Source organism: Gadus morhua, chromosome 22 (genome assembly GCF_902167405.1).
Source record: "Gadus morhua chromosome 22, gadMor3.0, whole genome shotgun sequence".
NCBI lineage: Eukaryota > Metazoa > Chordata > Actinopteri > Gadiformes > Gadidae > Gadus > Gadus morhua.
This window is the reverse complement of record NC_044069.1, coordinates 6,825,503-6,836,956: the sequence shown is the minus strand read 5'-3', so window position 1 is coordinate 6,836,956 and position 11,454 is coordinate 6,825,503. Positions and strand designations below refer to the sequence as shown.

Here is an 11,454-nt window from a genome sequence, read left to right as displayed (position 1 = left end):
AAGGATTTAGCATCCGCATTATCAGCAGCTAATGCAGCTACATCCTGCATCCAGACGCTCAGCTGACAATCATCACGTTCAGCAGCCTGAGGGTCAATGGGTTGATTTCAACAGAATTTCAATCACTATGGAACATAGCGATCCATATATTAACTATTGGGAATGTCAGACATGTGATCAGAGAGGCAGCAGTGGTTAGGGCGTCTTGAGGGGGTAGGCTGGGAGGACTGGACCCCAACTACTACTACTCTGTCCTATGATGACCCCCCCCCATGGCTCGATGTCCCTCTGAGTCGTCCGCGATCCCTGAGCATCTACTATCGATCGAGTCCTCAGGAGGGCGTGTGTGTGTCCGGTCCACGCCCTATGGACGTTTGAAGGGTTAATCTACCAGTGCTAGCAGTCAACACCTCGCCCTCCCACTCCTTCCATCCCTCCCTCGCTGCCCTCCCTCCCCCTCCCCCTCCCCCTCCCATCCCTTTCGCCCCCCTCCCCCTCCAACCTCCCTCCCCCCTTGCAACCCTCTCTCCTACCTGCCTCCCTCCCTCCCTCCCTCCCTCCTCCTTCCTCCCTACCTACCTCCTCCCTCCCTCCATCCCTCCCTCCTCTCCCTCCTACCTCCTCCCTCCCTCCCTCCCTCCCTCCCTCCCTCCCTCTCTCCCTCCCTCCCTCCCCTCGCCCCCCTCTCTCTTTTCTTTCTGCTGCTCTGCTGCAGTAGCTCGAAACGGGATCCTTTATCGATCGACCTATTGATCACCATACAGACAGTATTACAGCATACAGTATTACCCCTCCCCCCCCCCCCCCCCCCCAGCCCAAGGGGATAGTTTCCCAGCTTCTGTCAAGAACTGCAGTTCAAAAAGAAGCACGCAAACATACACACACACACACTTGTGTGCACACACACACGCACACACACATACACACAGAGGAAGACACACATGCAGGCATTGGTGCACGTGCAAACCATCACACACAGAGAGTTTCTCACACACAACCACCACCACCACCACCACCACGCTGTGACTCACTGGCTGGCCGTTTGGACAGGAACAGGAACGGGGGGCTGGAGGGGGGGGGGGTGAGTGAAGGATGGGTGTGGGAAAGCGGGTGGAGTCCTGAGACAGACTGTTGAATTCAGCAGGACTCCGTGAGGGACCGACTGAGGTCGTGGGTCTCGTAGCGGGGGCGAGCTGGTGAAACATGTCCCCAAAGAGGAGCGTTACGTTATGTTCTTTATGCTTTTTATATCCCTTGTCTTCTCGTTCGCTCCTTCTTGTTACATTTCTTCTCTTGTTTTTTGAAGATAAAAATAAATATACACGGTCGAGGTTTTATCCAAAGAGTGCGTATGTTTTTAGCATGGTGAGCCCAGTGGAACTTTTAGAGGTTCTGCCATATGTCTCGAGCCAAGTAATCTATACAGGGAGCTGAATTATGACCAGTTCTATGAACAAGGTGCTTATTAGCCTTGGAAATGGTTCAATGCTTTGGATCACCACACAGCACTCATGTCCGTCGTAATCTGAGGCGTTTACTGGCTTTGGACGTGATGTTGAGGTAGCAGTTATTTGGTGAAGTTTAGTGAAATGCTCACCGCCTGGCAAAGAGATGCACTTCCATGCATCTTCAGAACCATATTTTGTGTGTAACTTAACATGTCTCACAACTCTACAAATAAACCTGCCACCAAGTACAGATGTCAAAAAAGAGAAGTCCAAGGGAATAGTGTTTCAGTCCACATATTTGCTCTCTCTTCCTTTTCTTTACGTGCCCCGCCGTGATTGATGGGTGGTATCTGTGGACGACCGGAGAGGAAGTGGTCACCTGTTTTATAACCAGCAGTTATGATTCAGCTGTGGAACAGAAGACATCCGAAATCCAATCTATCCATCCATCCATCCATCTATCCATCTATCCATCTATCCATCTATCCATCTGTCTGTCTGTCTGTCTTTCTGTCTGTCTGTCTGTCTGTCTGTCTGTCTGTCTGTCTGTCTGTCTGTCTGTCTGTCTGTCTGTCTGTCTGTCTGTCTGTCTGTCTGTCTGTCTGTCTGTCTGTCTGTCTGTCTGTCTGTCTGTCTGTCTGTCCGTCCATTGATAATATTTTTTTATATATATAATTATATTCTCATAAATTCAAAACATCTGCATCTCTCTCTCTCTCTCTTTCGCACGCACGCAGGCACACACACATGCACCCACAGAAGCTTGCACGCACGCACTCACACAAATGCACACACAGCTTGCCCAGCTCCACAGAGCGTTGGTCCGTACTGCTGAGTCAAATGCAGTCGGTCCTCGTCTGCCATCTTTTATAACGCGAGGGCTCAGCGCTCGCGGCCTCAGTATCGTTAGCGCGTCTTGTGTGTCAACTGACACCTGAAAACCTTCTAATCCCGTCACATGAATCCTGTTCATGAGTCATCTAAGTCCCGGCTCTCCGGGCTACACAGCCCACTGCAGTACTCCGTGAACATTTGAGCAGTCCCCCCACTGCTGGATCAGAGGGGAATAAGCTCCTTTCTGCTGCGTCACAGAGTGCACGAGAAAATAGACTATTCTGTTGTTTTCTTTTACAGAAAAAATATAGTGCTCTCAGAGAGGAGCTGGAGCTGGAGGAGTGACAGAACACACTGGCTTAACTGTCTTTAGGCGTGTCTTTATTGATCTTGGTTGGAATCTGTGTTTTTATTTACTTGAGAAGACTGTAATTGAACAGGTTCATTGTCAGCAGCAGAACAGTTCAAGAGGAGGGGTGATTGCGTGGTACCATAAACTATGATCGGTTGACAGCTGGATTCTCTTGTGCTTCAGTTGACCTGTTTTCTTCATCAGACGCCAGACATCAGACCGGGGCACATTTAATTTATCGCTCGAACCCCAATAATTAAACCATCCTGAGCTTAATTCTCCCAAGTATTTAAGAAATGCTTTGGGAAAAGGCCAAACACCAACCTCATGGTTTCACCTTGGCTTGCAGAAGTAGAGGGTGCGCATACTTCTCCCCGAGCACGCCCTAATGAATCAATACCAGAATAAAAAAAGAATCAGATCTGTCATCGTGACTCTGCAGCGTCTGCATTGGTTGACGGGAAGCGACCGGCGGGCCGCTGGGATAGGGCTTGCCCCCCGATTGGCCGAGACAGCTCCCTGTGAGAACCCATGAGGATGAGACGGGACAGGCAGGGGGAGAAGGGGGGTTGAGGGGGGAGGAGGGGGGTTGTGGGGGGAGGAGGGGGGTTGTGGGGGGAGGAGGGGGGTTGAGGGGGGGATGGGGGGGATGGGGGGGATGGGGGGGGGTGAGTCAAGGGGAGTGAAAGGAAGGAAGGAGGGAGGGTGCACTGCCTTTGCTTTACAGCGAGCGAGGGAGATTGTGTGTGAAAGGAGAGAGAGAGAGAGAGAGAGAGAGAGAGAGGGAAACACACACACACACACACAAAGTGGCTGGCTTCTGTTGCGGCATCACAGGCAGAGCAAGGCAGCAGCAGGAGCGGGAGAAGTGTGAGAGCGAGAGAGAGAGAGAGCAGATCGCAGCAGATCCTAGCAGCCTACCAGCGGGACACAGAGGAGAGGTTCCGATCGCACGCCGGCTCTGAGACTGACACTAGCTCACGTTAGCGGACAGGAGTATGGACGGCTCGCGCTCTATACAGCATGAGATCACATCTCTCAAAGGTACCTCTCCTCCTCCTCCTCCTCCTCCTCCTCTCGACTCTCACTATCTCTCTCTCCTCCTCCTCCTCTGTCATTCCACTATCAGTCCCCGTCCTGTCTCTCTTCGCCTCCCTCCTCTGTCATCTCACTTCCTTTCCTCTCCTCCTCTCTCATCTCACTTCCTTTCCTCTCCTCCTCTCGCCTCTCTTCTCCTCTTCCTTTTAGTTTTTACCTCCGCTGTTTCCAAATGCGGTTGTCATCTTCTTTTTGGTTGCCGCTCATTTTACCCAGAATGCTGTGCCACCAGAGGCGCACCTTGCGTTGGTAAACGTGTTGTTCAAGTTTAGCGCTAAACAACAATGGTGCTTTAAAAACAAAGTCGTTCTGATCCTCTCTCCCTCTCTCTCCCTCCCTCTCTCTGGGTTTTTTGTCACGTATTAAAGCTCCTTCAATCCTTTTGTTTTTGTTTCGGAGCGTGACGGCAGGATTTTGCCCTGGAGTCAGTGGACCAGGTTCGGAGGTCGCAAATATGTCCCGATGTCATGTCGACAAGCATGTGTTTTTATGCATGTGTGTGTGTTTGTGTGAGCGTGTGTGTATGTGCGCGGCTGCTGCTGATGCTGCATGCGGCAGGGAGGCAGTGCGTCTGCGCTGCGATCTGCAGAGAGAGAGAGAGAGAGAGAGAGGCTGCAGCATCGCCGCGGTAACGGTATGGGGATGGGACCCGGCCAGGCGCATAGCCCAGCCCTCTGGACCGGGGATGGAGGCGTAACCGGGGACAACCGCAGCTGTGATGATGATGTGTTTAATATGCACTTTGACTGTTTGAGTCGACGTTCCCTGACACTTTCTATTTTTGCTCCTAATGCGGTTGGAACCTTGGACGTGATTAATGCCATGTCACTACTTCAATTTAAAACTAAAAATACGTCTTGATGGATGAGATGGGTCACAGTGTGGCTGGTCTTGACTAGCCTCAAATTAACTCAAACATCTTTCATGTACTTGCGTGCTACTATATAAGTGACGTAAGATAGAAAACATAACATAAACAATAAGCAAAACAGGTTTTTTTGCCTCCCTATTCAGCAGTTTTAACAGTGTTGCTCTCTGTTTATTAGACAGTTGAAACAAGTCTTAACCAACCAGTGTCTCATTTGAATATATCCAAACTTCCCCTCATGCTGTCCCCGTTAAAAGCTCAAGATCAACTCCCCAGCCTCATTCCACCCAGCGAAAACGTTTAATCACCTCATTCAATTTCTACTCAGTTCACCGGTGATCATACTGTCGGCACTGCGACGACATCAGCCTCCATCTCATCATCAACGCGCCACAATCAATGTGTCTTCCTGTGATGACTATTTACATCTCTTCTAAGTGGTATTTATAAAGATAAGAATCAGAAACCCACTATTTTCACAGCTGCCTGCTGCTGGATGCCAGTCTGGAGAACAAGCTGGCACGCCCTTTTTAGTAACTTCCCCACACAGTTACTTTTTAGTAACTTCCCCACACCCACACCCACACACACACGCACACGTGTGTGTGTGTGTGTGTGTGTGTGTGTGTGTCCTTGTGTGTGTGTCTGTCCTTGTGTGTGTGTGTGTGTGTGTGTGTGAGTGTGTCCATGTTTGTATGTGTGTGTGTGTGTGTGTGTGTGTGTGTTTGTGTGTGCGCATGTCCATATGTGTGTGGCTTCGTCTGAGGTCCCCAGCTCTCATGGCGAGGATGTTGTGTTCGGACGTTGGTCTTGGAGGCTGTCCCTGGCTGTGAATGGAATGGGGAGGGGGGCAGGGGGGCAGGGGGGGGGGGTATTTTATTGGGTGTTTACAGGGGGCCGCTGAAGAATGGCCTGAGGGTGTTGTTGTCATAGGCTCGGGACAAAGACCCCCTCGCTCCGCTGAGCCCAGCCAATTGGGATCGCTCTATGTCTTCGGACCCCTGGCCCCTAGAGCCCCGCCCCCTTCATCAGCAGGCGGGGCCCCCACCTCCAGCCTCTTATCCTCCCATCCTTCTCCATCGCCAGGCGGCGTCTCCTAACGCACTCCCAGCACAACAAACCCTTTGCTTTGGCGGCACCACTCTGTGTGAGAACCATGATTTTTTAGATCTATTTTTCCCGGCGTTTATTATTCCCTTGTGGTGGGGAGAGGGGCTGGAGCGGGGGTTGCGGGGGTTAATTTGTTTCCATATTAATCACCACACACACTCTCTCACACACGCACCACGCAAGCACGCACGCACGCACACACACACACACACACACACACACACACACACACACACACACACACACACACACACACACACACACACACACACACACACACACACACACACACACCATATGTGCTTGAAAAACCCTACTTCTGTCTTTCTTTCAATCCGTCTCTTTCCGTCCTTTAATCAAATCTAAACAAACCAAATCATGAGAATAAAATGTCTCTTGTTGATGTTGGTGGTCTTTGAGTCCTGAGCTACGTCAGGGCAGTATTAGTATTCTCCCAGCAATAGAAAGCAGTGTAATCATGCTAACATCTATCAGTCAGGCCGGGGCAGCGTTCTGTTGGTGTTTTTAAAGCCCACACCTTCAATAGAGACATTTCACCTCTTATCTCCCCACGGGCCCGTAAACACGCCTCTGTTGTGAGAGAAGCTCCTGGAACATTCTGCTTCGTTCCAGAAACCACAACAGAACCTTTAACAGATATAGCGATGGACAGCCTCCCTGACCCCGACCTCAGACCTCATGAACATCAAAAGTCGAAGTCAGCTTAATTTTAAATTCCAAAAATAAGAAAAAAAGACAAATAGAGGGATCAAAATTGTGTTTATCAATGACCTACGGTGCAACAAGTAGAAAAGGATAAAATTAGGTAAAATGAAAGAAGTAATCTTTATGATAAATTAATTCTAAATAGTGCAAAGTAATTCCGAACGTACGGGGTAAGGTTGGGTCCAAACGGGCACAGAGGTTTGAGATTCAAGAGCAACAACTGTGAGGGTAGTTTGTGTGTCCGCTGTGAGGGAGGGAATCGCCCTGTGAGTGTAACGGTTCTGGTTGAAGGCACCGCTGCCTCTGCATGGAACCTAGGGGAGGAGAGAGAGAGCATATTTTGAGGTTGTTCAATTTTTTGTCAAATTCCTCCACTCTGTTCTGCTCTCTCTTTACTGCGGTCCAATGTGTCCCTGAAGAGGGTGGTTTTGTGGGGTCAGAGTGGGGGGGCGGGGTCCTAGCCTGGCTATACCCAGGCTGCCTTGCGCGCAATTTCATTTGGCGCTTCTAGGCAGCCTGGATTCCATGGATCCGATTTTCGCCTGAGATAAGGAACCAGTCACAGAACGGGGAGGGACGGCGAGACGAGGACCACGTCAATGCGACACACCCATCGTCCTGTTCCTCGTCTAATTTCTGTCGCTTCACATCCGTCATCTGGTATAAATGATGCGATTGGCTATGAGCGACGTACAGACTCATATGATAGACATCCGTAGCGCCCAATAAACGGCTCCGGGCAATCGTAAACCACGCCTCAAATATGAGAAAATGATTGTGTGGTTCCCCAGACCTCATCTCAATGTAGATTGAGATGAGGTCTGGGGTTAGTCAGGCTAGGGGGGGTCCAGACCTGGACGGGCTCCTGAACACTGAGGTAGTGACCACACCCTGTAGCTGATATCCTGGGACGGACTGGATCCTCAAAGGCACCCGGGCACAGTTCCCTGATTCGCTTCCTCATTTATTTATTTATTGGTTTATTTCGGGGACATTGCACACTAATCAACAGTCAAACTGTAAGTGAGCCAGAGTTAGCCTAAGAGGCTTGTTTACATCCGTTGTCCCCTGCCAGATATTCAAAAGGCAACCTTAAATCACAGATTACATTCTAGCGGTTCTACGCCAGACTGTCCATAACGATTAGGATAACACGTCTAGTAGTAGTGGTCGTAGAATTAGAATTTTTGAGAATGACTGAGATACATAATGCATGATATCTTATCATAACTGATCATAACTGATGCGCTGTGCTCCCTTGTTGCCCCTTCCTGTGCAAACAGACGATACAGCACGTTGACTCTCTCCCCAATGCGCTGTGTGTGTGTGTGTGTGTGTGTGTGTGTGTGTGTGTGTGTGTGTGTGTGTGTGTGTGTGTGTGCGCGCGCGTGTGTGCATGTGTGTGTACGCGTGCATGTGTGTGTGCTAGCTGGCGCACGCGTCTGTGTGCAAGCAATCACCTTTTTTTTTTTTCAAATACTCTTTAATACATGCAAACCTACTCAAATTAAATCTTAAATGAAAAGCTTTAAGACGAGCACTTAATCAACTTCACTAATTACTACTGCAGTATAATTCAACAACGTTTCGATTATACCCTGCAGATGCCATGTTTGCGGTGGGGCTGTGGGGGTGTGTCTGGAGGATGGCTGATGAAGCAGCCTCATCTGGCCTGTAGTCTGATTGGACCCGGCTGGGTGGGGCTGCACACCTGTTACACGCTGTTTGAACAGGTTAAACCAGCCATCTCCACACACTCTCCCAGGGGATATCTTTAAACATGAATATTCATATTTAAGCCCCTCCCCCTTGGGTTTAACAGTTGGATTTCGGTGACTCCCTTGCTCTGCATTGACTCATCGCCAGAGTAGTCGTGTTAATTACTACTACCTATGACAATGCTACCTTTGTAGCAAAGAGCTAGTGGGCGTTCAGGTGCTTTGAAGACTTAATCTTTGCTGGATGAAGTCACATCTTTTAGATTCCTCTCCCCTCTCTCTGCCCTTCCGTGGAAAGCCATGACTGTAGTGTCAAACTGTAGTGAACATTTCTGCGTTTAATACCGACCACTAGTGGTGGGTCTAGCTCCTCCACAAAACGTTTTATTGACGATTTAAGAGCTTTTTAAATGGGCTTTTGCTTCCTGTGCGTTGAGTCATCGTGCCTGTGTCTGTGTGTGTGGTGGTGTCTGTGTGAGTCTGTCTGCCTGACGCTTTCCGTCTTCCACCCGGGGCCAAGGCAGAATAACCCAAGCAGCGAGAATAACCCTCACTTGTTTGAGTGTATAACTCAGTCTGGAGGGCGTCTGGTCCCCATTAGCTCGCCGTCAGTAGGAATCAGTGAGCATTACGTTTGTCAGCTCCACTCTCCTGACGACGACTCCTGGACCTGGTCCAGACGCGTGGACCCGGTCCAGAGCTGTGGACCTCCAGCCTCGCTGATCTCATTACATAATCAAATTCAAGCCCCCTGGATCCTGTCGTTTACAAGTGTAAAACAACACATCCGCTATTGTTTTCTCCTAGATGTGGTGTATGTCTGCTCTTTGCGCTGTGTTTTGTCTGGGGCAGACAGGATGGGTTCAAGTGGAAACAGGCTTCTGGGATACTTTGAGAGAGTCTAGTTGAGGGACTGAGTTTTGATCTGAGCTTTTTTTTTAAATGACAATAGGGGTCGCTGTTTCTACAGCTACCGACCCCCTCAGATTAATTGTTTTGGGCCAAACTTTCTTTTGCCAACAAAGGGGTGAGGCTTTACGAGAACTCGGACTGAAAGTTTGGAAAGAAACAGCCCTTTTCCAATGACTTTGCCATTTTGAAAATCTTTTATATTTTTTTTATTGGTTCGTGGGGTCGGCTTAGCTCAGGAGGTAGAGCAGTTGACTCGTAACCGAAAGGTTACTAGTTAGATCCCCAGCTCCTCCTAGCTGAGTGTTGATGTGTCCCTGAGCAAGACACTTAACCCTGACTGCTCCTGACGAGCTGGCTGTCGCCTTGCATGGTTGACTCTGCCGTCAGTGTGTCAATGTGTGCATTAACCGATGTAAGTCGATGTAAATGCCCTAATTGTAATTGTGTAGGCTTGTGTTTCTGAGTCAGATAGCCAACACAAGGCACTGTTTGATTGATTAAGATTGTCCTGATTCTGTAGCACATTGTTAACTAATAGACTGTGTAGGAAGCACCTTGGATGAAAACAAAGGTTTCAAAACGTCAGTCGCACACAGACGGGTGTGGCCGGTGCGTTGCGCTGTGCCAGACAGCAGGGTATAGTGTAACAACAACAACAATGTCACCTTCTACCGGTCGCAATTCATACCTGAAATACTTCACAGTCTAGCCTGGCCACACCTTACTGTGTCTTCAACAATGAAGTTGGCACATGACCCCTGAGATGAGGAGATTCTCTTGACTGTTGTGTCTCCCTAGCATGCTAACGCCGTTATCTCGTGTGTTCTTGTGTCTTCGTCTCCTCTAGGTAAGGCTTCCCGTCTGGGTGTTTCAGTTGTGTGTGGGGAGGGTCATGCACACCTGGTGAACAGGCAAGTCCCGATGGTAACCTGCACTCAACAACAACAACAATACCTGACGGTGTTGACATGCCGCTACAGCATTGGGCGGGAGGACTTCTCGTGTCCTCTGTGATAGCTCACTTGTGTGTGTGTGTGTGTGTGTGCGTGTGTGTGTGTGTGTGTGTGTGTGTAACTGAAGATATTTCTTCGAGTCATACTTCAACGTCATCTCACATACTCACGCCTTTTCTCACGCTGAGAGAGCCTCATAAAACCACGAGACTGCGCCTCTCTTACAGACGTACTGAACCAGGGAACTCTCAGGGTATGTTTGATTTGAGTTCTGGCCGTCCTGTCCAAAAAACATCCACTATTCCACTCTTTCCTCTTTCTGCTGAGGTTTGACTTTGGGCTGTAATTGTGAGTTGGATCTCCCTGCTGTACCACGGCCAGAACGAGCCTGCATGGGAGGTCTGCCAGGAGAGAGGGCCCTCACACACACACACACACATACTCACGCACATACACACACACATACTCACACACATACACACACACACACACACACACACACACACACACACACACACACATACACACATACACACACACTCAAACACACTCACACGGACCCGCACACAGGCAGGCACGTACACACACGTACACACACGTACACACACACACACACAAACACACACGATAGCACGCAACACACAAACACACACAATCAAAGACACAGACACACACACACACACACAGTCACACACACACACCCCACAGTAGCCAGCGAGGCGCCTTGGTCCGCTGTACCCCCCCCCCCAGGATGGTGAGGGTGACTCACCATACCCATGGTGGATGTGAAGAAAGACGAGGCTTTTCACTGAATACTGCGTGTGTGTTTGTTAGTGTGTATAATGGGCATGATAGTCTAGAGGCCTGGGGGGGTTTAACTTCTTGCCAAAAGCTTGTCTGGGTTCGAGTCCCAAATGTGCGCAGCATACTGTATCATCCTCGAGTAGATGACCTGTGAGCCCTACCTGTTCATTTGTTTATCTGGCTTCACTACACCAGCTTCGGATAAGAGAATCTGCTTAATGACTTAATTATAAGTCAATTATAAGTCGTGTGCCCGTTTGTGTGTTTGTGTGCGTGTGCGTGTGCGTGTGTGTGTGTGTGTGTGTGTGTGTGTGTGTGTGTGTGTGTGTGTGTGTGTGTGTGTGTATGTGTGTGTGTGTGTGTGTGTGTGTGTGTGTGTGTGTGTGTGTGTGTGTGTGTGTGCTAGTGATAGAATAAAGGAACAATGTGCCAGTGAAGGGGTCCTTTAAAGCGAAGCCCTGAAACGGTCACCGCGGGGATTAAGAGGAGAGCAGAGTGTTGTATATGACCTCGCTAATGGGTCCTACTCTCACACACACACACACACACACACTTACATGCACACGCACTTACACACAGTAACACACAGTTACATGCATGGCACACACAAACACACATACACACACACACA

General features: G+C 49.4%; 1 protein-coding gene across 8 annotated transcripts in view; it reads left to right on the top strand.

The window, feature by feature from the left end:
* Nucleotides 1-11,454, top strand: part of pleca (plectin a) — a 101,909-nt gene that overhangs the window by 18,978 nt on the left and 71,477 nt on the right. For 2 of the 8 annotated variants that reach the window (XM_030346870.1, XM_030346869.1), the window contains exon 1: nt 3,378-3,678. The exons of the other annotated variants lie outside the window; for them this stretch is intronic. In XM_030346870.1, the coding sequence (XP_030202730.1) occupies nt 3,633-3,678 (46 nt within the window). In that variant the 5' untranslated portion in view covers nt 3,378-3,632. Of the gene's footprint in view, nt 1-3,377; nt 3,679-11,454 lie in introns of those variants that run through there. 8 annotated transcript variants of the gene reach the window in all.